Genomic DNA, 27,382 nt, shown 5'->3' with positions numbered 1-27,382 from the left:
GAAGACACATATTAATTATTAGGTTGATAATTAAGGTGGAACAAAAGCAGAAGAAGCCTACCCTTATACTAAGAAAAATATGAGCTGTAAGATAAACATACTGTATTATGAGCATAAATAATTAACTTAATTTGATAAAATAATTGAAGTAACTTTGAAACTATTATTGTTCATGAACATTTGCAAAAAAATGATCTTCAGAAAAATGTTTTGCCTGAATGTGCCAGTCACTTCTTTTTAGTAGACAGCAAACATTTGTACAGAAACAAGGAATTAGATTTCAGGCTCTCCAGCTAAAAGGTAACTGAATCGTTTCTTTGAAAACTCAAAAGTTCAAACATTCCATTATTAAATATCCTGGCAAAAGCTTCTGTGCTACAGCCAATATCAGCAGCCCTTAAATCAGCACAACATGAAGCTCTTCTTTAGGTCAGTTCTGCCCTCCCTGAAAATAAATCAATAATAGAAAGATTATTAAAAACAGTAAGAAAATTAAAAATTATTATTGTTTAAAAAATATCACTCTCAGTAATAAGAAACCACACACAAGCATTAAAGCAGTTTATTAGGAATAAAATACAATCTTTTCTAGTCTTTTTATGTTTTCCACATGATGACTTCAACCATAACAGATCAGCTTTGTAAGCGCTCAGCTTCAGAAAAGCTAAAGCCAGAGTTAATGTTAAGTCACTGTTAAGTCTCAGAAATTCAGGAGGAGTTTACTTAATTTGTTCCAGGCAATGGGTTTTACAAGATAGCTCAATCTGAGAAGTGACAGGGATAAAAAGCACACTGTTAAAATCAATCCTGGCGCTTATGTACCCTGATATGAAGCAGCACCAGTTTGGCTTAACACTGAGTGGAAGAGCTCACTGGTGGCTCTCTCTTACTTTCACAGGGAAATCAACAGAAATATTAAATATTAAATATTTAATATTTAAATTTAAATATTTTAAATGTCAACACCACCTAAATATTTGTTCAGATGGAGGAAGAACCTCACATGCACACACTGGACAAGCTTACAGATTAATCACAAATTCTGCACTACTCCTGTGCTAACCTTACTTTCTATGTTCACTGCCAAAACTGTTAACATGCTGTGGAGGTCTGCATAATTCTTTGAATCAGCACAACCAACTGAATTAAAATGACAATCTTCTGCTCATGCCACAACACCACATGGGTTAAAGACCTCACAAGCAACCCTGGGATAAGACAGGGTATCTACAATATTCCTCTCACTGGCTTCTGGTTCTGATCCCTCAATTGGCTGTTTGATTATCACCATGCAGTCATCATACAGTATGATTGTGCTCAGTATGAAACCTACCACGAAAACTCCACCAAGGTTCACCTCTCTGCTCCCCAGAGAATAACTGTAAGGAAACCTCCTGTTTATTCCCTTCCAGCCAAATTACATGTTGCCCTGCAAGGGCCCCCATTTACAGTAACAGAACGGCCAAATCTGAACATTTCCCTAAAAGCCCCTATCTGTAAATGTGGCAACAACTGATGTCAAGTGGTGGGGATAGATGCAATCTCGCATCAAGAGAACTAATTACTCCATCATTCCAGGCCGAGCACCACCCTCCTTTGAAGTGCTTTAAAAAATGGGGCAGCAAAGCAAAAGGCCACTTTATGAGGCACTATCAAATTTTAGGGCTAATTAGATTTCTATCTGAATTGCTCTATAAATCCAAAGTTTAGATTTCCTCTAAGAAAAAACAAAGATCCGAAGTGGACTTCTTATACAAATATGGAACAGCTACGTTTAAACTATGATTTTAGTATCTGGTTCAAAAAAAATTGCACATCACCCTTTTAATTTAATGATGTTTTGAATTGCAAAAAATAACTAGATTATTTATTATGGGAAGTGTGATGCAGTAATACATTTGTCTTTTCAAGACACGGCAGAGGGTGCCACTGATGCTTATTTCTGTATCAACAGGTGAGGAATGGCAGAAAGCGGATACAATGTTTACTTTTGGGAAACATTCAGGAATTTTCAGATTTCTCTACATAAAGTGTAATAATAAAGTGTAAGTGTAATAATATTAATGGTATAATAAGCATTTACAGTAATTGCACTTTTGCATATGACAATAAACGGAACTGAACTGATAATACGCATCCTTCCTGGCCAACCGAATGTGTAACTCATCAGTCTGTTAGCAGGGGTCTTCTTTTCTGTCTTACAGAACACTCACGCTTAATACCGCGGGGCTTTTTCAGATGTGTGTCGTTTGAGGAGAAAAGCGGGTGTCAAGTAATGCATTTTTTTGTTAAAGCTGCTAACCTTGGGGGAGTCAGTGTCCTGGCTTGATGACATATTGGCACCCATTGTGTTTGTCAACAAAGCCACCTCATCAGATGAAAACAACCATTAAAGGCTGACTGAGACCACCATGGAAACCAGTCTCGCTTTCTCTTTGCGGCTACCGGAACAATGAAAGCTGAAGGCAGCACTACAATCTGGACAAAGGTAGTGCAATCCAATGGGACTGCACTTCATTCACACCGGGATAAGGAGCATTTATTCTAAAGAAAACTCTTTAGTTGGCGATGTGGACATTGATGCTTTTAAGTTCTCCCAGAAAAAAGTCTCCCTTGGACACTGAGAAAACCAGTGTGCTGTTACACATGATTTTTCAGTGAAATCACATCTCTTTCATTTCATAACCTCCGTGACAGTATTCTCTTTGATATCTATTCTCATATTAAACTCTTTCAGAATCTGCACTCTTCTGAAACTGTATGGTCAGACACTTCTTATTAAATATTCATAGAGCTTAAGGGCACCCTGAAAATACATACAGTATAGCACATATTTTAATTATAAATAAACCAGTATCGAGGAGATTTTAGCTGTCACATTACTTTTGTTCTTTTATTAGAACAGCCAGTACATTAAAATAAAAAATGGGCTTTTAATTACCACTTATCTATTATCATTTACAAATAAAAAATATTTTTTGAACAGGTTCCACGTTATTACATTAAGAGCAGTGGGGCATTGGATTCATCACTGGAAGGTTGTTGTTTCCAATACCAGGTGAGCCACTGCTTTTAAGGTACAGCACCTCACCAGAATTTTTCCAGTAAAATATGTATGTGATTAGGTAAAAAGCTATGTCACTTTGCATAAAGGCTTCAGTCCAGAAATATGTACAGTACATATATCATGAAACCTTTGCAATCCAATAAGAAATGAATCATTATTTACCACAATACATTCTATTCTGAGAAATTCACACTCCATTTTAGTACCAAACCTCATCTTTTCACAACAGATCTATAGCTACTAAAATACAGAGACAAACATATATATGATGAAACTACAAATACAAAAGTAATAGGACAAATACTTAACATGAGTTTACATCTCAGGGTGGAAAAAAGCAAAGTCTTAGTGAACAAACTAGCAGATACTGTACATAAAGAAATTAACTGCACAGTTTCACTCAAATTCCCTCCAACAAAGCCAGCTAAAAACCCTTGAACACACACAGAGCCTCTCTGAGAAAACTGTCAACACTATTGTTTATGAGATTTGAAAGAAACATGCAACTATTTCATTTCCTCAACCTTGTTTTGGATTGTATATCATCCTTATCGGATACATTTCCAATAAAGCAAGAGTCTTTAGACACGACAAACCTTTCCGGTCACAGTCCGGCAACACTGGCTAAAAGGATAAACATGCCACTGATGTCCCTGAACCTGGGCACCTGAGAGCGGAAAAGACACTCTCAGGGCTCCCTCTGTTCCCTGCGGAGCTGCACACTTACTGATCAATGGAGAATCCATCCTGGGTGAAGGGCTGAGTGGGAGAACAGAGGAACAGGTATCTGAGCTTCAGGGAAACAGCGGCGAGTTGCACTTGTCCACATGTAACTGTCAGGCAGCAGCTGCCGAAGACTGCATGGTTCTGACGGAGTGCATATCTGACATACTGTGCGTGATCAGGGGAGGCAGCCATTCCCGGCGCTTCCAGAAGGTTGGGTTACCCATAGATAAATACCTAGATAGTGCAACTCCAAAGAGAGGAAACCAAGCTTCTCAACACTAGCTTGTGTCCAACTAAGGGCCAAAGAAAGCCCACCGGATTAAGATCTAAAGGGGGAAGGTCATTTTACTCATTCTTTCGCAGGACTATACACTTGTTTTCAAACATAAAGTGTAATTAAAATGTTTAAGCAAGAAAGAATCTCATATAGCTGTACTTTTCCTGCGTTCCCTTGAAGTATAAAGTTCATTGTAAATGTAAGGAAAACTGTGTGATTTTGTAAGCTTTCGGCTACGGAATCTGATATCCCCCAATGAATAAATGCTATTTACAATAGCATTTATTACATTATGCAATAAATGTTACTGCGGTACACAAAGAACTGCAGCCAAAAGGATTAACGAGAGCTCAGCACAGCTCAGTCACTCTGGCGAGACATCATCATCTGCAGAATATGTACTAATGAGATAACTATGTTTGTACTGTATACACATATATATTTTAAGGATTTTACACATTCTATTTATTAGGGACAGCATGTACAATTATGTTACACAGATTACATGTCAAGAAACATTTTGTACCCCAGGGCCAGATGCTTATTTCTATAATTGGATATGTACAAGAAAGCACAAAAACAGAAATATAGTAGTGGAATAGACTCATTACAGCTGAATGTACATCTCACAGCTTATGTGTGAAAAGCCCATGTCTCTTTCCTAAATGAAAACCTGCCACTTCCTCTGAGCTCCTGAAGACATGCTGGTCAGGTTAATTGGTACCTCTTAACAGTCCCTGTGTGTGCATGTGTGTGTGTTCCTATTGCACTGCAGGAATCCAGGACGTGCTCTGGGTTTCCTCAACATTTACCAGGAATAAGCAGTTTTCTGATAATCGATGGGTGGACACTTATCAGTACTTCACTACCATCCTGCAAAACTGGCACCAAATAACAGGTGGTGATACAGTATACTGCAATAGCATTCTTCTTTTTATTGACAAAAAATGGAAAATAACTGGGAGCTTTTTACATGTTTTTAATTACTTTTATTCATGGTAACCGTGTACCAGGATGGTTTTTCAGCTTATTTATGAGAAAACAAAATGAGGAAAGACGTTCCTCAAAGGAGATGTTAAGAGTGAACCAAAATCTGAACTTGACACACATGAATATGAAATTAGTTAGATTTGTTCTTTAAATAAATGTACTGTAAACCACCAGTCTCAAACATTAAAAGTCAATGAAACCCTGTTTCTGTACACACAATTATAAGATACTGTACATGTGTTCCTACAGTTTATGTGAGCATTGTGAACTAGTATATTCATTGTCCAATACACCAGCCTTTCAATAGTGGAAAAGCACAGTGCGGCTCACAGTGTAACCCTATTATGACAGACACTGTAGGCTGTGCTCCAGGATGAGCCCAGATAAGCTTGCCTTATTATGTTTACCACTGGACGAATAACCCTTATTAGGAGATAACACAATCACTGACAAGACTAAACAAACAAAAGGATTTATTCCTTTCCGGCTCACAAAAAAACAGTTATAATGAAATTTAATAGCGTGACTAAGCAAAAAAAAAAGTTTTGGATACATAGACCTGCTTTTTCTCAAGAGGAACCACAGGCTGTTTGACATTATTTTAGGAGTAATACAATCAAAAGCCAAACAAGAATATACATAAACATTCATACCAGATAATGTCTGTGTAATATTGAGGAAATCTCTAAGGATCATTTCAAACTGTTCAAAACACTAAAAGAAAACAAACCCATGAACACATAAAATTTCTGACTGGTGAGCTCTGTCCCAGCATGCTATATGTAGCATGCAAACTTCTCCATGGCCCTGCTATACAGTATGTGTGAACTCCATTAAATCTGCTAATATCAAATTGTTCTTCATCTGTGTGTACAGTACCAAATTGAGCAAAGAATACTGTACATCTAAACCCTATCTTTTACCTACAAGAATCCCCAAGTAAATAACCAAATGCCCAAACAATGATTCTGGTGTAAAAATGCCGTACTAGGTTAGTTCTATAAACACAACCCATCACCCAACCAACAAGATGTATTTAAAATATCTCATATTTTTCTAATTTGGAGTACTATGAATGAGAACATTCAGTTAAAAATGAGAACATTTTGAGTACTTTTTTTCCAATGTAAAGTAAATGCTACATCTGTTTAATCATAGCTAGGATTGAAATCAACAAGCAGCTGTTAATGGATTCGAACTGACCATGGCTTTCTAAGATGACAACCATTAACATCTTGAATGAAATGCTTCCATTTAAGGTGCATGAGCAGGAAAACCTTATGAAAAATGTCCAGTCTAAACAGGAAAACATCACAGCGAGAGCACCCCCTACAGGAAGGAAAAGGAAACACACCTTGGTTATACAAAATTGAGAATAAACATTTTCTCCCAAGGAAATTCAGAACACTTTATGACAGGGACAATGTGGTGACTCAGGTACCTTAACTCAAGTCCCACTGCAGGTTAGATTTTGCTTTCAGGATGATACTTAAAATCTCTAACAAATCTCTGTTGCAGTATCACATGTCAAAATACATGTCTAAGTGTGCTCAACACTTGCAAAGTAAAGAACATTATGTCACACTGAAACATAGTATTCATAGTGAAACATAGTACACATAATCATTCTTAGGCTTAATATGTGTGTGGAAAAAAAGAAAAACACAAAATTTCCCCTGTGAACCTTAGCATCAAATCTAAAATACAATATCTGCTGTTAACAGTATATTAAAAGATTTAGGCTCTGCAATTTGCTCTTACTTCCTAAAGAGCCTGAGTATTGTATCAGCTTTAGACCTACTGTACAGTACCTCTTCATCTCTCAGTGCTGTGACTTTTGAACCGAGACCACATGGTTTCCCACACCTTCCTAATGAAGGAACACGACTCACTACTGAGCAGCATTAACATACACACTCAGGGGCTAAGAGCGCCAGTGACTCATGTCGTCAACTTGTGCTCCAGATGCCACGCAACCTTGTCTTGGTGTCGATTACGTTTACGAAAGACAGGACCCACCTTATACAGGCTTAATTGCCTCATAAAACAGCACCAAGGGCACAACAAGTTAAAATCCTAGAGATCCGGAATTAAAACACAGGAAGAAAATGACAAGTAGGAAAAACGACTGCTCTGTTCTGTGCATGTTAATTCCATAAATTACAATGCAAGTTACACTAACATAACTAACATAACATTTTTAGCCCCTAAACCTTGGGAACAGTGATAAATATTTTACTTCACTTTATGACTTTGTGTTGTGCTTCCTGCTGCTACATATTCTGTCCTTAATGATAAAATAGGTCACCAGGTAAATAAGAGTTAGAGTAAGAATAATATAAGCATTATTTTACTAGTTAATCATTTCCAGAAGTATGATTGGATGCTTTATGTGAACACATGCTTACTTCCATCCACTTATCCATTTCCTAACTTTTGTATCTAATACAGGATTTCAAGGGAGCTGCAGCCTATCCCAGCAAGTAACAGGCATGAGGCAGGATACACCCTGGATGGGATGCCCCTCCATCTCACGGGACACACAAACACGCACACACTCACACCAGGGCCAGTTTTCCCAGAAACTTATTGACCCACCAGTATGTGGGAGGAAACCCACGCAAACACGGCAAGAACATACAAACAGATAGCCACACAGATAGCACCTCAGGAATTGAACCCAGGGCCCCAAGGCTGTGAGGCAGCAATGCTAAGCACAGCACCATCATGCCACCTTCACATGGTTACTTTTTAGTTTCAAAATACTTATCATTGCCTGAAGACAGAGTGTTGTCAGTTTTTCACCTTTCAGAAGTTGCACAGCCAAGTGAGAATTTGAAGGACTACGTGTTGCTTGTGATTTGTAAATAAACAACTATTTCCCCTCTCTTTCAATGCCAAGAAGAATGTCTAGACAATTACACTGCTTATTCATATTTGAAAACAGACATGAGGCAGCTCCTAATGTTTCCTGTATTTTCAAAGAAGTTTTGCAGATCTACCCTACCTGAATTATCCATTTCATTTTTGGCACATCCTCAATGCTAGCTGGGTCCTGCTTACGCACAAGCTCAGTGACACAACACTAGTGAAATATGAGGGGACATTTAACAAAAAAAACACGAGGCGCAACTTAATACTTCTATCAAGAATATCTTCTCATATTTTTGGAATTGGAACTGTGTTTAGACAAGTGAACTACTGTATGAACTAAATGAAAACTTGTTAGAAGCTTTTAATAAAGCCCAAAACGAAAACTGTTACACAATTCTCATAAGTATTACTTGCTGTTGTCACAGCCAAAGGGTCACAAAGTTATCTTTGTAAAATATTTGCTGTAACATAGACCAACAGACAAAGAAATGTAAATAATGGCATGGCTGTTTAGGCCCAATGTTAAATAAAAGAAAACAGAAATCGCTGAAAGGTAATTTTATTATGTTTTTACAGTTTACTTGCAATCATTTGGGCATCTTTGTCCTTAGCAATGAATGACAAAATGGCAACACGAGCTCAGTCAGGGAATGGCTACGCTGCACAGATCAGGAGTCAAACCAGCCTGTGGACGCTGCATACTGCACTTTCCATTGTGGGTTATTTATGAGGCTCCTGCAAAAGTTAAATCAATTACCTTTTCCAATTTCAAAGTTTATATACAGTGCCCCAGAGATCCCAAACCACCTTGACAGAGCTGGAGAAAGTCTGCAAAGAAGAAAGGGTGGACATTGCACTATCTCGGTGTGCAGAGTTGGTCGAGACTTATCCAAAAACACTCACAGCTGTGATCGCCGCCAAAGGAATTTGACAATTCCACTAGGAATTGACTTGAGAGTGGGGGGGTTGAATACTTATACAATCAGCATATTTTAGTTTAAGATTTTTCTGTGTACTTTTTACTGACATTTAACCAATAAAAGTCCCCGGTTTGATCATTTATACTTGATTAAAAAATATTCATTTATGAATATGCACCATTTGTAAGTAAACAAAATTGGTCATGAATGCAAGGGGGTGAATTCTTTTGCAAGGAACTCTATATATACATGTGGTAGGTGTAGTTCCATAGCTACAGTAACTGTGGTCTTAAACCAATTACATTATTTTTGGCCCCATGCTTTGATGGACAGAAATTACCATTACTGTATATGTGTTGCAGGGATGCAAGCTAAAAGGCACCTGAGATAAGGAAAAAAATAACCTTGTCAATTATGTTACCAAAATACAAGCGGCTATGTAAAGTGGTCTTCCACCAATTATACAGACTACCTGAAGTTTCCCTGTTATAACTCGTGTTCTCATTTAGGAAGAGTGTCAAGTGCAGTAACACGTGCCTTTTCTTTCAATAACCTGTAACTGCATTATACAGTAGCTCCACTTGAAACAATGAAAGACGTCTTGATACCCCTCCTGTGACCCAGCACCAGCAGAAAGTGACCACTGACTAATAATCTTACTGACATGAAAACACATTACCACTCAGAAGCACCTTCCAAACTTATACTGCACACAAAATCCACAAAAAAAACTGAATGACACAATTATTCCAATAAGCCTTGAAATGCCTCACAAACGAACTCATTACAAGATGAATTCAGCCATGCTAGTTGCTACACAAATGAAGAGATGCTAAGAATAATCCGCAAGAGCTCATTATAAGCTGCTGAAGTGTCGCACAGTGTGTCTGTGGCAGAGGGTGTCTATGAGAACGAGACCTGCACCGTAGAAACCATCTGCAGCAAAGCCCTTCTTTAATGGCGGCGTGCAGCCTACCTTTCAGCATGGTTCTGCCGGTGGAGCCGGTGACGACGCCTGGCAGTCCGCTGCGTGCTCCTAAGGAAGTCGTGGCCTCTAGCAGGGCCCCGGTGATGTGTCCGGAGACGGCTGTTCTTTGCAGAGTGGCGCGGTAGTTTGGCAGCACGCTACAGGCACATGGCTGGATTTCGTAGCAACCTCCAGCGCGGCAGCCGGCAACTGCTGAGGCCAGGAGCTTTCTGGAAGGATGGAGCAGGTTTCCGCAGCCCCCTTCCCCCTCTCCACCCCTCAGCGCATCGTGGATCTGTGTGCAGAGAAACCATCCCCAGGCGTTAACGACCACTTCAATCAAAAAGCACCACCTCACCTGGCGAGAGAAACTCAGCTGAAGATCTACTGCTTAACAAGGAGTGAGAGGGGACAGAAGAGCCTGATAAAGAGAGAAAACTCCTAAAAATGGCACAGAGCCGTTCCATGCTTTAATTAGACTGACCTTCAGTGATGTGAAAAGCACATCCTCAAGTACTAGCTACTGCAGGTACCGTTCGTCCCCAATTAGATTTGAGTTAATGAGCCACTATGTGGCCTTCAATCAAAGAACATACTGGAAAAAATGTCTTCAGTGAAACTGCACTGTAAATCTAACTATAACAGTATATGTTATCCCATAATAACATAAGAAGAAAATTCAGTGGGATAAAGTACTTTAAATGCTGGATAAATTAGATTTAAGCTTATTTTAGTGCAGTATCAACAATCAAATGGACCTGGCCTTCAAGGATAGTTCTCCAAGTAGTAGTCCTTACTCAGCATTTGTAGCGCACAAGTGGAAAAGCGCTGGATAATTTATGGAGGTTACAATCCACGGCTCGTTAAAACTTATTCATACATGAGATCATTAAAAGGGGCAGCAATATTGTCTGAGGTCGTTCTTGGCGGTCAGCTGAGGAATGGTTATTACATTTTCAATCCAACATTTTCCACCAGAACTGAAAAGATCACAAATATAATTTCTGCACTGAACTACACGGAGTATGTCAATACATTGAGGTTTAACAAGTAGTTTTATTTTCTGTGCCATATCATCTGCTTTCAAAATATAAGAAATGTATGAAAATCTGTATCTGGATGGTTAAATAGTTAAACAGTTAAGAATAACAGTTAGTTATTCTTAAAAATTCAGGTCTGAATAAGAGGGAAAAGAATACCAGTTATTTTGAATTAGTAGTCCAAAAACACACATCAGTCTGGCCTATATTGCTGTTAACGCGTGTTAAGACAAAATATTCTGCTATGCCATTCTTCTAACCCTTAGGAACATTGTCTCAATGCCTATTTTCCATTGCTTTTCACAGAGCGGGTTTTTTTTTCAGACTGAAGAACTTTTCAGTTCTTTACTTTGAAAAGATCTATAACCTGTTTTTATCACTGTCACAAACATTATAAAACCAGATGCATCCAAGTCTAGTTTTCCCTTTCACACTGCTCTGCTTGAATACATTTTTCCAATATCCTTTTCCAAAACATTTGTAAAGTCATTTCACATTTAGTTCCTTAGCAACTAATTCACCACTGTTTACTGTACAGCCTTGGAAAAATTACTAATGGACATAATAACTAACAGCCAGCACCTCGCTGAATCTAACATAAAAGGCAACTCATTCTAGATATTCGTCCTAAGCACTTCCAGGTGGAGGGACATTCCTGGGCTTAGATCATTCATCAGCCAATACTGGAAAAGACCCAATCTGCGGTACAGTACTGTATCACATGAACACTGCCAAGACACAATGAAGAATAAGATCACTGAAAAAGCTGAAAAATGAAGCTTCCAAATCAAGCTTCCTCTACTACTTGCTCAAATACCACTGCTGGTGTTTTGTCCACTTTCCCTCTGTGGGATAGTCACTAAAGCATAAAGTGCACTATGGCCTTGAGTGCCCAAGGCCCCATCAAAAGTAACGGTTTGGGGGGAAAATGTTTACATAAAATAACTACTTCCTGAAGTCCCAATCACTTAAACAGTAAGTGCAAATTTTAGCCATATCAACTACTACAACATCAGTCTACAAATAATGTTAAGATACACATCATTTTTCTCTCACGAGGCAGGGTATCTTTCTAAAATACAAGATAGGAAAATTCTGTCTGCAGCCAAGAGACTGGGGTGAGAGATTAATGAAAACCCAAGGAGACACTTTGGAAGGGTTGTAATGTAAACTAAAATTGAGACCTGTCTCAATCATTTTTTTGTATTCAATGTGAGAGAATGTGCTTGATGAACTCTAAAACCGAGAACACTTTCTTTTTGCTTATGGAGTGTGGATTCAGTGTGTTCTGCACGCAGATACTATTTACTAACAAACATACATTCATCAGGGCTGTAAGCCCTATGCCAGTAGCTATTAAATGAAGTTACATATTGTATAATCTAAATAAACCAGGATGTTTTGCATGATTCTCCAACGATGATGTATGAGACAATATCTTTCATGTTTCGACAGGGTCTTTTTTTGCCTAAGTAGCGTCTCCCAAACAGGCAAACTCTTGGGAAACTGGGAAAAATAAGGATGTAACAGAAAGAGTGATTGTATTTCTCCATTATTTTAAGATAAAAGTCACCAAATTCTACCCTATGTATAAACTTCTGCCTAGCATTATTCGAAAGTTCTTTCAAGTCTAGATGGATCTCAGCAGGAATCAAAAACCTATCTGTTGTATAGGTCAACCTATCCTGACACTTGGATCTCCAATTTTCTTTTATTTATTCTCTCCAACAGCTTCAGCTTACAAAAGCCGTTTAGGTGTGAAGAGGTTATTATTTTTACATTACTCACCCAGAGAATAATTTGCAGAAGTACTCATTTAATACTAGTCCAATCAGTGCAAATCTTCGGAGCAGTCTGACCCAGCTCGTAGGCCCACACTGTCAGTCATCATGGAAAAATACCATCCAGCTGGACAGACAGCCTTCTTCATCCAGCTTCAACTTCCTAAACTTTGTGGACAATCAAAATGTTCAGGGCAATAGATTCCTGAATGACTCAAGGAGTAAACGCGCTGAGTTAGAGCACAGGATGAGGTCTATAGTCCAGAGTATAATGGTTTGAGTCTAGGGCCTAGGCCATGTCATCATACCAGCATTCCTTAAGCTGTGGTACACAGCTGGAGTTGCCAGAGCTATACTGGGTTCCAGCAAGCTTCAGCGACATTAGTGAGAGATAATGTCACCTTAAATTGGTGCTAAACCCTATTTAGCTACTGTAAAGCTTACAGAGTGTCAAACACTGAATGTTTTCACAGCGCTTTCGGGGATACTAAAGCCAGATGCTACAAACATTACTCGGGGAATTCAGACAATTCAGCAGATGCTAATCAAAGAATTCCCAATTTTGGCTAATCTAAGCCAAGGTATCAGAGAACGAGAGAGAGCTCAGCAGGTCAGATGGGAATGTTGATTACTCAACAAATGTGTGTCGCTGCTATTGTAAAACACAAATCATGACATAATTCCTGTACAACTATTATATTTTGCCCTTGTATAGGGCTTTTCATCCAAAAGGATCTCAAAGTTACAGCTACAATAGGAACTCACCTGAATCACCACATTAGTGCAGACTCCTGCTAGCATGATGTGTGCCTGCAATTCTGTATCAGCTCACAACACAAAGGTGACACTTAATTTTACTATGGCAAGTTTCCTTGTGAGTATCAGATTAAAGACATTAAAATCCAGGTATTTAAGGATTTTAAAGGGGAGCTACAGTACATTTAAAAGGAACCCCGTTAACTAGCAGTACTGCCAAACAAAAAAGGCAAAACACTAGTAAAAATGTCTACTTCCTTACAAGTAAGAAGAGTAACATTTACAGCCCACATTTCAAACATCAAGCAGAGTTCATGCCGACTAAGAAACAGAGTGCTGGCAGTCCCAAGAACCACAAGCAGCAGTCAAGAACACGCCGTTCTGAGCATGAAGTGGCAAGAGAGAAAGTTCAGAGTTTAGATTGCACTTGAAGTACCCTACTGTATACAGCAAGTCCATATTTGAATGAAACTTGGCCCATGGCTAAACCATCTGTGATGGCTATAAAGGTACAGTGCAGGGGTGTCTGAGGTTCCCTGAGTTCTTTACAGAGAGCGACGTACAAATTCTCACAAAATGGTTCCATTTTCTTTTGGAAAAGAAAAAAACTAATAATACTGGACCAGTAATGCCAAATGTAAAAACAAAAAGTGACGACAGGATGATGGGGGGTTTTAAATGGCATCATTTTCACCAATGTTTTTTTAAGAAAAAAATAAAATGTCTCAACTGCCTTCTGGGTTCTCGGTCCAGTTCTCAGCTGCAAGGAAAGCATCTGTTGACATTAAGCACATAAAAAAGATTCACGCTAGAAAAGATTCAGATCCACGGTTTTACTTCCCCCAGTTTAATCTTCTTAATAAAATCTACTTTTAATCTGCTAAAATTTTAGATTACTGTATATTGGTTTCTAAAATCTGAACAACATAGAAGGTTACCTGACCTCCCTCAACAACAAAATCTACAGTCACAATGAAAACCTCGGAATTGTAGCCAGAGTCGGCCTTGAAGTGGCACATACGTCATGATACCATTTTTATTTCAAGGAAAATTGACTAAGAAATCTCTTCTTGGATGTCGGCTGTGGTCTGTGCACTTGAAAACCTGACTTAAGTGGATTATTTCCACAGCAACACGGGATAAAATGGCTTTTAATAGCTTTTGGTTACTTCAGCCTCTCTCTCATTTTATTTCTAGTGAAAGCTATAACTTTTTTGACATACTGGCAAAAAAGGACCATTTTATAGCCAAAAAAAGATTTCCAAGGAAATGCAATTATCCATGCACTGAGCTGTGTATCTAAAAAGTCTGCAGTGCAGCCAAGAATTAATCAATAATCATTTAAAAAAATTGATTTTTCAAGAATTTCGTATATTTTCTATAGATATTGTAGATTTTAGATTTTTAATATATATTATAGATTTTTTTTTGTTATAAGTACAACCATACTAATAGGTCTAAAACCAAATGTACAAATATGCTGAATATATAATCACTCAGGCCTTATCCCTCCCACAACCTAAATTGTAACTGTAGATCTCAACTTAACACTAATTCTAGACTTAACCAGAAACTTTATATTGATACTAAGCCTAGACTAAATATTAAATATAAAACCAATCCTAGACTTTTCTCTAGTGACGGAAATGCTAGCATGCTAAAACTAGTCCCAATAATAGTGAGGATTTTCCCCAAAATGTTCATAGAACTCTTTTATCTTATAAATATTTTAAATTCTTATCTTCAAAAAACAAAAAAATCTTTTAGTCTCTGAAGTAACACAATATATCTGAGAAAAACCTGTTTTTGAATTATTTTGACGTTAGATGCCTGTTCAATCCACAGTCCATTTTGATGAACAGAAAAAACCCTGAGAGTTGTTTAGGTGTGCTTATTAAAATATGGTGTTCTGCTAGGATTCATTTAGTAATCAAAAACTGAATCCAAAAACAAAAAAACAATTCTCAGTTGATAAAGCAGTGTGGACAAAATACTCATATAGAAGGAAGAAATTTCAGACAGGAAGGATATATTATTCTGATGATTTCATACAGCAAAAATGAATCTGAAAAGAAGACAAGTGAGCTGCTTTCTTCAGAGAAAAAGCATTCCGAACATCACAGGAAAAATAATTGTCTGAGTAAGACTAGTCTTTGCATTTTATCCCACCTTGATTTAGAAACCTTTCTGTTTACCGAGTTAACATCAACCTAGAAGGTTTCCAAACTGAGATTTCATTTTTGTCTGCCATCTGGACACCTCATTTTCTTCATGGTGCCAAGCTTGTTCAACTACTCTGAAAGTGAAGTGGTCTCATCTTTAGTCTCCAAACAATACAAGAGAGTCAGGCCTAAATTTGCTCCAGAGGTCCACCAGAGCTTCAGGCAGGTCAAGACTGCTTGGAATGCTTCACTGAAATTGCCTGGCTGCTCTTCTAAAGCAATCTATTATTTCAAGTCCCAAAATGCTTTATCCTTTTCAGAAATGCCAGCAGGTTTTTCCTGCCTTTACCTGTCAAGGCACTATTTACCAAATAAACTTGCCTTTTTGCCCATTATATTTCTCACAAAAAATATTTTCCTTCTGTGAAAACAGATAGACATTGCTTTGCAAATCCTTTAAAATCCATCAAATCATGCAAATTAGAATAAAACTAATCAACTAATAAAGTTATTATGCATTTCACACATCTGAAATAAAAGACATGCATATCAGATAAGCTCCTAAGTAATTTTTCATTAAGAATACAAATTGATCTTTAAGAATTGGTAGACTGTATCAAAATGGTATCTGATGTTGAACTCTCTTAAATTTATTGAATAACCTAAAAAGAAAGGAGGCAAATATTATTTTGTTCATCTAGTGCCTCTTAAATACTAAATCTGTTGCTGTTAAAGTCATGCATGTACAGCAGGATAGATTTCTGCATTTCAGAAGGCAGTTCATGTAATTAAGAAGGAGTTGAAATTACATTTCAATGCTACCAGCCACAGAAATAATTATGACTAATTAATAATCAGCTAATCATCTTCTCATAGACTAATATTGTTAAACTACATAGCTCACAGGAAACTGCATTTCAGAACTGAGGAAATTTATATAAAGTACTCTCTCAATACAGGTGTGCTTTGAATATACAAGTGCTCAAACTCCACAAAAGCATACAAGATCAAGGAGTGGCGGGGTCAACAAATCATCTTAAATTTAGTTAAGTAATGACTGACATTATTTCTAGAAGACCGTTCCTTAAAATCAATACTCAACAAGTAAACAGATTACACTGGAAATGCTAGCAGCTTGTGCCATTGAGCTTTGCCTTTAAATTCCTCTCAGAGATTTTAATCACGTTTGCTCTTTGACTCATTGCCCTTTTCTTTACTATGAAGAAAACGTAATGCAAGTGTTCTTACATTTAAGCCTCTCCCCTCCACTCGGTTTACATTGAAAAACAACTCCATAGCAAAGTACAAAGAAAAAATTCCCCTTTGTGCAATGTGCTTGTAGAGCCAGATAATTGCTTCTTTCAAGGGATTGGTTTCCCAGTCTAATGATTATAAAAATGTTGTTTTCTTGTGCAATTTTAAGTGGCACCATAGAGACTAAAAGAATATTGTTTTCTGGATATTTTTTTAGAAAACTCTTAAAAGGACATTGAAGCTACACCTTTTAGAAAATGGTAACACAATGTCTTCTCCAGGGAACCACACGGGTATATACTGTACAACAAGTGAAAGAACACTCTGCAGGTGGTTAAACTGATGTCTTTCTGACATTAATCCAAGCTTTTTGTGAGCTGCTTCCTCTAGTGTAAGTTTTTTCTTGCATGTACCAGACTGTTAGCTTTTATTGATTTTATTTAAGTAAAGCTTTCATTAAAAAATATAATCCCACTGAGATGTAACAGGGCCATCCTGGAGACAGATAACAAAACTAGTGTAAACAGACACTAATTTCATTGGGCCAAACATTCGTACAGCAAGGAAGAAGAAGACAAGAATCTTGAGCTGTTAATAAAATCAAGGGCAGGCCCCATTTAGCACGTCTGGAACTGGGGTTTTCCATGTTCCTGGGCTTTCAGAGGATTCAGGGACTGGAAGGTCATTTCGATCAAGATTAAAGAGAAAGAAATGCAAAAACCACCATATATGGTTCATTTCCTATCCCATTTCACTTTATAGAATTTTCTTGACCTTACAAATGGAGCTGCGAGTAAGCTAGAAAAGTACATTTGGTTACTACCAGGGTTTTTAAGGAACCTATGACTTCACCTCCCATTGAGCAATGCAAGCTTCTGCACAGACCTTGAACTATTGCTCATGTTCTTTAAAGATGTGCAGTCTACTGAACGTCAGGAAGAGACTGCTTTTACGAGACAAGAATGCTAGGCTGACCTGAAAAATATCTCTTGGCTATTTGCAAACTGAATTATAGTTAAAAAATAACATTTGCGATGCATCAGTTCATTTGACGATAAGTAAAAAAAGCAATACACAACCCTCATTATAGATGTAATACTAGTTAATTAAATGAAAATGAGACCTACACAGGTAGGACCTTTGGTCACCCACAGTATTAAAAACTCCAGTCATTAGAAGAGCAGCTCAGTCTTTAAAACTTATTGACCTTACAGTGTGTGGTTTCACAATTGTGCTGCTCTTTCAATGGCGCGACAAGGCTCAGTGCTGCAGCCACATAGTAGTGACGAGAATCTCATGTGTTTGACAAACACCAAACAGCTGTTTACAGAAGACATGCAAGGCAGCTTTTCTGTGCACGCCATCATTTAGGAAACCAAAAATGGAGCAACACAGGAATTTGATTTAATTTTTGTGTGTCTTAAAGATAGATTTTTTAATGATTTCTGTTTTTCTGCTCTGGTTGTCCAATCCTCTTCTGAAATAATTTGCAGTTCCAGCTACCTCAGGGGAGTGGAAATAGATTGTTCACATACAAAACACCCTTCCCATGACCCCCCATGAGCGCTTATTTACAGTTTAAACCTATCCCATCATGTGTGTACTCACACACTCTGATTCTGATGTCAGCATTTGGTTACCAACAATATCAAATTTTGATCTGGTTTCGCAAGTGTACACAAAAACACTTCAGAAACTCACAAAACGTTTCTATGGAAATTAAACTTTTAATGCAAAGACAAAATTTGTAGGAAAAATGTAAATAACAGGATAAACTTCCAGATCAAACTTTATCAAGATTTTTTAGTTTAGAAAGTAATACAAATTATCAGCTATTATGGGGGTTTTCAGCAAATTTAAAAATCTTAAAATGATGTTATAGAAAGCTATATAAATAAGAAATTAACATTTAGATCTACAGTACTTTACTTTAAGATAGACAGTATTGAGGTGTTCAATTTTAATTTAATATTCTGCTGGATGTTTTTTTTATTTTCCTCACAAGATGACAAACTCAATGATTATGAAAATGCTAGAACAATTTGTACTAAAGGGTCTATAATTTCTTTTCCCAAAGAAATAATGATGGGGTGAAAATATTACTTAAAGGTAACAGCATGCCTTTTAGTGAATTTTACTTTTATTGAAGCTCCTTCCAGAAGGGGAACATCACAAGGTCAGTGAAAGCAGTTATCAGAATAAGAGTGATTTGCTGCAGCATAAGTCCCCAGTGTGCCGTCTGCTGTGAAGGGGGAATGCTATAGCAACAGCAGATTGGCCTTTAAGATTAAACAGACTATTTGGTAACTATCATCAAACTATTGCTAGAGCAATACCAAACTTGCTGTGACAGGGAAAAGTAAGATTTCACAAAAATTGTAAAAGTCTTTGGAAATAAACTGAATTAACTGATTCGAAAAAAATATATACAGTAGTATACCTATAGATACAGTACATCAAAATCCATTTGGCTAGAAAATACACTATACTTATATAGTAATATAATGATAATATACTACTGTACAGTATATATACAGTATATAACATACTAATACATGAACCCATTTGATTAATTGACCATTTAAAACTGACAATGATGCATTCTAGTGGGTTTGCTGTAAAAGCACTAAGTAGCCTTATTAGTAAGAGTGTTGACCAGGCACAGGCAATGAGGCAGTTTAACCTGTTGAATAACATGCTTGGTGTAAAAAAACACAGAAAGTAGCGCTGATACGACTCGATTACGAAGAGAGCAACGCCCTTGCGACATCAGCATGTTAGAGGCTGGACTAAGTCAGCACATCATGGCTCACCGCCTGGGGTCTTCACAGCCAGCACTTCCTAACCTGGCAAGACGCTACAGTCAGACGCGCACTGTCAATGACGGACCACGATCTGGAAGACAATGAATCACGACCTCACGGAGATCGCATCCTCTTCATCCTCCGTCTTTGTGATTGTTTTCGAGCGGCCAGATCCCCTGCACCGGACACGCCAGGTAGCAAGATCCCACGCACCACCTGCGAGGAGGCTCAGCAGTCACAGAGTGCAGGCTAGAGAAGACGGCACAGGGGCCCAAGGTTCACCGATGTTTGTCAACATCAATGCACCCTGATGGGCACCCGCAAAAGTGTGTCCCAGATGTAAGAAACACTACGCTCACTCTTGTGAGCCAACAGGAAGGTCCGAGTGCGATGGGCTGGGCAGGAGTGTCTAGTCTCCGTTCTCTTCTTGTAGGAACTGATAGCAACCTGACTGTCCAGTGCTATACTGACCAAACCCTAAGCTCTTCCTGATCTGTGCCTCTCTACCACTTCATTCCTGACGTGTTTCGAAAGTTTCTTGGTTTTCATGGTCGATCTGTTAATTGAGCTTTGAAATATTGAATATGTATCTGAGGTAACTTAATGAGACACATACTTTTACTCTGAAGTCAAAGATAAACCACTTCAATTACACACATTGATTATTACATTAATTTTGTAATCTTTCAAACTATTCTGGCTGTAGAAAAAGGGGTTGGGTAGTTTTCTCATTTTCTTCAAATATCACATTTCTTTGCACGTTTTAACCCTTTTTTAGACTGAAATAAGTTGTGAAGGTTCTAAACATGAAGTGTCATGACTGCAAGTTCAGACAGTAAATGATAGTGAAAAAATTGCAGTGGGGTGAAAACTTTTGCAAAGCACTATATGTCAAGTATGTACAGTGCCTTGCGAAAGTATTCGGCCCCCTTGAACTTTTCAACCTTTTGCCACATTTCAGGCTTCAAACATAAAGATATAAATTTTTTATTTTATGTGAAGAATCACCAACAAGTGGGACACAATTGTGAAGTGGAACGAAATCTATTGGATTTTTGAAACTTTTTTAACTAATAAAAAAATGAAAAGTGGGGCGTGCAAAATTATTCGGCCCCCTTGCGTTAATACTTTGTAGAGCCACCTTTTGCTGCGATTACAGCTGCAAGTCGCTTGGGGTATGTCTCTATCAGTTTTGCACATCGAGAGACTGAAATTCTTGCCCATTCTTCCTTGCAAAACAGCTCGAGCTCAGTGAGGTTGGATGGAGAGCGTTTGTGAACAGCAGTTTTCAGCTCTTTCCACAGATTCTCGATTGGATTCAGGTTTGGACTTTGACTTGGCCATTCAAACACCTGGATACGTTTATTTGTGAACCATTCCTTTGTAGATTTTGCTGTATGTTTGGGATCATTGTCTTGTTGGAAGATAAATCTCCGTCCCAGTTTCAGGTCTTTTGCAGACTCAGGTTTTCATCCAGAATGGTCCTGTATTTGGCTGCATCCATCTTCCCCTCAATTTTAACCATCTTCCCTGTCCCTGCTGAAGAAAAGCAGGCCCAAACCATGATGCTGCCACCACCATGTTTGACAGTGGGGATGGTGTGTTGAGGGTGATGAGCTGTGTTGCTTTTACGCCAAACATATCGTTTTGCATTGTGGCCAAAAAGTTCGATTTTGGTTTCATCTGACCAGAGCACCTTCTTCCACATGTTTGGGGTGTCTCCCAGGTGGCTTGTGGCAAACTTTAGACGAGACTTTTTATGGATATCTTTGAGAAATGGCTTTCTTCTTGCCACTCTTCCATAAAGGCCAGATTTGTGCAGTGTAAGACTGATTGTTGTCCTATGGACAGACTCTCCCACCTCAGCTGTAGTTCTCTGCAGTTCATCCAGAGTGATCATGGGCCTCTTGGCTGCATCTCTGATCAGTCTTCTCCTTGTCTGAGCTGAAAGTTTAGAGGGACGGCCAGGTCTTGGTAGATTTGCAGTGGTCTGATACTCCTTCCATTTCAAGATGATCGCTTGCACAGTGCTCCTTGGGATGTTTGAAGCTTGGGAAATCTTTTTGTATCCAAATCCGGCTTTAAACTTCTCCACAACAGTATTACGGACCTGCCTGGTGTGTTCCTTGGTCTTCATGATGCTCTCTGCGCTTTCAACAGAACCTTGAGACTATCACAGAGCAGGTGCATTTATACAGAGACTTGATTACACACAGGTGGATTCTATTTATCACCATCAGTCATTTAGGACAACATTGGATCATTCAGAGATCCTCGCTGAACTTCTGGAGTGAGTTTGCTGCACTGAAAGTAAAGGGGCCGAATAATTTTGCACGCCCCACTTTTCATTTTTTTATTAGTTAAAAAAGTTTCAAAAATCCAATAGATTTCGTTCCACTTCACAATTGTGTCCCACTTGTTGGTGATTCTTCACATAAAATAAAAAATTTATATCTTTATGTTTGAAGCCTGAAATGTGGCAAAAGGTTGAAAAGTTCAAGGGGGCCGAATACTTTCGCAAGGCACTGTATAATTGCAGTGCGCCTGCGGGGAAAAAAAACACATTTTGCTTGATAAAAAAAATATATAAATTGTGTTTTACTGAGTTAGGGAAAATAAAAAAAATATTGACAACCTTTGTCATTCTGATGGCAATTTTATTAAACATTTACAGATATGACCTGTAAGAGTCTTCGATGATACTGTAAGTATATACTGAAGTAATTATTTTTACACCACACATCTATAATAATGTACATTTTTTAAACTTATTTAAGTTTTAAATCTATATACACATAGAGTCTCTACTCATATGCAGCACAAATCTATTCATCTTGCAAATGTACTGTATAGGGGACATTTGGTCATCTTCCCATGGCTACTAGCAATTCTATAGCAGGGAACTAGAGACCAAGGTAGAGTACAGTACAGTATGTGCTAAAGGCCTTACTCAGAACATTTAAAGATTCCAACTGAAATACATAATGAGTATTGCAGCCTTTTCAACGCTACAGCTAAAAAGAGCTGTTTTTAGGCAGCTCAATAAACAATTTAAATTAAATATATGTGACTTCCAGTTTCTAACACCACACTGACAAGTGAAATTGACCAGTTATTGGCAAGCATCCTTCAAGAAATAATCAGCAGTTTCATTCAAATGGAAAACGTTAAAACAGATGTGCAATTTATTTCCATCCGCCCAATACTTTTTTCTGGAACTTCCTAAAATGTCAAGCTTCTAACAAACAAATCACAATGATAAGGGTATTAATGTCATGTTTAGATAAGATAATGAAGCTCATCTGAGAAAGCACATTTTGTCTAATTAAGCTGTTTTTTTTCCTAAATATGAATCTTAATAAACCAGTTACCCAAGCTCATTGATTTTAAAATATATAAAATCAACCTTTATTTTGAATTCTGGACATTTCTCCTTAATGTATGTGTCTCAATTTTACTTGGCAATATTTCAACAATTCCTAATTCATTCAATGTATATAATCACATTAAAAACTCAAGACTGAGAGGTAACCCAGTAGGATATACAGTACTTTGCTATGTATTTCCTAAGCAAATGAATAATAAGCCAGTTTGGGGGTTTCAGGTTATGGTTACTAATTAGTTGTGAATAGTCTCCAACATTTCAGACAGAAGGCATTTTAAACATGCACCCTTCTCAGATATTGCATACTTATCTGCCCAGGAGCCAGCAGGCTCAACATCAGTAAACAATGTACAAATGTTGCAAGGAAAAAAAAAACACTGTGATCTACTACCTCACAGTCAGACAATGAAAATTTCAACAATTCATTCCTGGCACTGTTAACAAGAGCAGTGCTTCACAGACTCAGCTCGGCTGAAGTGAGTTTTTTTTTTGTTGTCGTCTGCGCCGACCTCCAGTTCAGCCCGGGTCACATGACCCAAACACCCTGCAGCTGTCACGAAAGCGCAGTTCTGAACAAACCCAGAGCGCCTGGCATGTGAGACTGGGAATGTTTGTACTGGGAAGTGGCGCAAGCATGGTGGTCCACTATTAAACAAACAGGTCTGACAGGGGAAAGGACTGTGATTTGACACGATAGTAGTTTTATACTGAAATGTACATTGGGTCAATGTGATTCGCTGAAAAAACGCGGAATTAGAGACATTGTAAGGATGAAATAACCACGGCTTGTATTTCGTATCTGTCATAATGACCAGTGTAGACTCTTTAAAAACATTAAGCTATTTTCCTTTGGAAAATACATAACAGTGGTTTCCTTATACAGTTGCAGGCAGGGCACCTCCAACTCACACCTCCAATCTCATCTCATTGATTGGAACACCTGACTCCAATTAGCTGTTGGAGAAGTCATTAGCCTAGAGGTTCACATACGTTTTTCCAGCCGGACTGTAAATGTTTAAATGACGTGTTCAATATTGAAATAAAGAAGCACAAATGTTTGTTACTAGTTTAAGCAGATTGTGTTTGTCTATTATTGTGACTGAAGAATCAGACTACATTTGTATGAGTAATGCAGAAATGCAGGTAATTCCAAAGGGTTCACAAACTTTTCCTGGCAACTGTATATACCTATTAATAATCATCAACATACAGTACCAGTATATAAATGGTTTTGAAAACTGTAATCTTCACTTTGACTCGTCTTTTCTTGACTCCTTTGAGCTTTCTGAGGTGATACAGTATTGGTTTTGACACTCAATTGCATTGAAAATAACAGAAATGTGAAAGTAGTTGAAGAAGATTATTGAGGTACGCCTGCATAAAATCATCCTTCATGTAAGTTTATGTTATGCATTATTACATTCTTACTGCTGCGGTTTTAGTATGCTCTTGATGGCGCAATCACAAACATGTTGCAGAACGTCGGCTTTTCACAGTTTTATCCAAAGTTAATACCGCTGTTTTTCAAAGCCATGAGATGACAAGAGAAGACCCCTTCAAGGGAGCTTCTTTATTTGAACAGAATTTAATTTTTGGTCTTTTTAATGACTTTGTGTGACCCAGAGTCGTGCTTCGAGCTGCAACCAATTCCTCGGGGCCTAGTGTTCTTGTTGGCCCAATTTTTTCCCAATTAACTACATTACTGTAATATTTCTAACTAGGCTATAAAGTGTTTTATAAGTAACTTTACTTATAATTATATCAATTATTAGACATTTAATATACAGTATACCAAAGAAGTTAGGGTAATTGCGTAATTGACTATTTAGTAAAAAAAAAGAAATTATGAGTTTGAGAACCCTATATTGGACGGCATACATGTAAACCACAATTATTTTTTCGGTTTCTGTCCCTCAATGATAACAATCACTGTTGTGTCAGTGATGTCAATAAATATTTTATTCTATATATATTTCCATATATTTCTTATATATACATATATTTCATAATATATGACATTTTTAAAATATTGTTTCTGAAAACATACTGTACTGTATATAATTTACTTGTCTTAGTAGAAGATAGATTGTTCAAATGCTTTGTTATACAGTGAAAAACATTTAATATACAACAGCTAATAAACACAACAAACTACATTTAGGACACTCATTTAACCAGCACACATGAGTTAGTTTAGTTTAAGAAGTGCCTGTGTATCACCACAATTTGTTCCCTTTAAGCAACAGTGGAACACGATTCATGTGGTTTTCACATGACCCTACAATCAAAATAACAATAATATACAAGCCAAGAATATTTATAGATTGTTTATGGAAACTCTTTGATGTATACGTTATACATTCCTGAATGACAAACTGTTCAAATCTTACATGAGAGACAAGAAAATGTCAGAAATACAGCTTATTTCAGAAAAGTTATAGAGATTATTTTGGGTTAACATGGAGTCAGCTCTCACAAACGTCCATGACTGGAGTGCAAAGCTCTCAGAACTTGTGGGACAGAAGATAGAGTGGTTTTTCTTCAATTTATGATGTGTAAGTGTCAGTTTTATATAATAAATTCCAATAGTCCTATTTATATTAAGTCACAAGCTAAATTTCAACAGTCTGTACTGCATTGAATACACCTGTCTGACTCTGATACACGTTGACACACATGGATTACAACAAAATAATTATATCCCTAAAGTCACTAATCTATCCCTAATAGCACTGTATGACAACAGCCCTTTTAGTATAAAGGCTAAAAGAGCAATCCACAGATCAAGTCCTTTTCATATTTTCTATAACATTACATAATACTAATAAAACGGATCAGCTCTGAAAAAGCTTTTCTTGAAAGTGCAATGCACACAATGAACATGAATCTGGATCTTTCTAAAAATAAATACTGTAAAAACAAACCCTTTCTCTTTTTCCACACATCTGGGTTGGAATTGTTTCTAGTCTTATACACAATATGACATTTTTTGTTTCACAAAAAAACAAAACAATGGGTTGCCATTAGGGACCAGTCCTAATAAGGTGTTATAAAATTTGATTTAGATTTAAATAATATACTGTATATATTTTTTTTATATAACGCAGATTGCCAGTGGCTATATCACCTTGCAGCTCACATCTGGCAATTCCCTGAAGCCAAGCAGGTGTGAACTGGTCAGTGCCTGGATGGGAGACCTTCTGGGAAAAACTTAGGCTGCTGCTGGAAGAGGTGTTAGTGGGGCCAGCAGGGGATGCCTACCCTGCGGTCTGTGTGGGTCCTAATGCCCCAGTATAGTGATGGGTACACTATACTGTCAAAAGGTGCCAGATGAGATGTAAAACAGAGGTCCTGACTAATAATAATAACCCCCATCTATGAATTAGCTTAATCACTCTCCTACCCACTGATACTAGCTGGTGTGTGGTGAGAATAACTGGTGCAGTATGACTGCCGTCGCATCATCTAGGTGGGTCCAGACAAGAGCTATACACAGTAAGTGTAAGGATTACTACATAGACTGGGAGGGGCCATCAGAAGAAAAAAAAAGTTATATGAAGGGAATTTACAATTCGTGCCCACGAGATAATGAATTAGTTCCTACGATTTACAGTTCATGCGCACAAAATAACTAAATTGTTCCCTCATTTTCTTTAATTCGTTCCTTCGTTTTCTTTGGGTCATGGTAGTCGCACACACATAAAGTTTCTAAAACGCAAGCGTTATCCCCGGTTCTGAGCAAACGCTATCAAATGCTAGTTAACACGTTACCGCGTCTTGATATACATATAGCCTATAAAGATGTGACAACGTGTTAACTAGCGTTTGATAAAATTAAGATACTGTACTTGGTTTCAGGACAGATATGTCTAGGTCTCAGAGCCGAAGATAACGCTGGCGTTTTATGTGCACACGACTACCGCGACACAAAGAAAACGAGGGAAAGAGTTAGAAAACGTTATTTAGTGCGCACAAATTAAAGAAAACGAGGGAATGATTCAGTTATTTCGTGCACACGAACCGTAAATCATAAGAATCAATTCATTATCTCATGGGCACGAATTGTAAATCATTCCCTCAATTTTTTTTTTCCTACTGATGGCCCCTCCCGGGCTCTGTAGATTATTATTATTTTGATTTAAAGATATTTCATATAGCATTGTAAGACCGCGGGTTTCAGTACGGAATGGAGCAGACATGGGACTCAGGGAAAGAGATTGAACAACACATTTATTATTTTGAACCGGGTAGATGTACACACACAGGGACAGGGGTTACAGCGCAGCACCTTCATGAACACACAGACACGAAGGGAAGAGACTGTCTCCCAGCCTCCGCCCCACTATATACAGTCCCGTAGTCCTGCCCCCAGGCGCTGT

The 27,382-nt window shown here is 37.8% G+C and overlaps 1 protein-coding gene across 7 annotated transcripts in view; it reads right to left on the bottom strand.

Annotated features, from left to right (window-relative positions):
- The window catches only part of plce1 (phospholipase C, epsilon 1), a 111,830-nt gene that overhangs the window by 43,565 nt on the left and 40,883 nt on the right, over positions 1 to 27,382 (bottom strand). For all 7 annotated transcript variants that reach the window (XM_088634731.1, XM_088634734.1, XM_088634735.1 and 4 more), the window contains exon 3: positions 9,831 to 10,116. In XM_088634731.1, coding sequence (XP_088490857.1) covers positions 9,831 to 10,116 — 286 coding nt within the window. The remainder of the gene's footprint in view (positions 1 to 9,830; positions 10,117 to 27,382) is intronic.

The sequence above is a fragment of the Lepisosteus platostomus genome, chromosome 6, assembly GCF_059453375.1.
Source record: "Lepisosteus platostomus isolate fLepPlt1 chromosome 6, fLepPlt1.hap1, whole genome shotgun sequence".
Lineage (NCBI taxonomy): Eukaryota > Metazoa > Chordata > Actinopteri > Semionotiformes > Lepisosteidae > Lepisosteus > Lepisosteus platostomus.
Note: the sequence above shows the minus strand (reverse complement) of the source record. Positions and strands in the feature narration are given on the sequence as shown.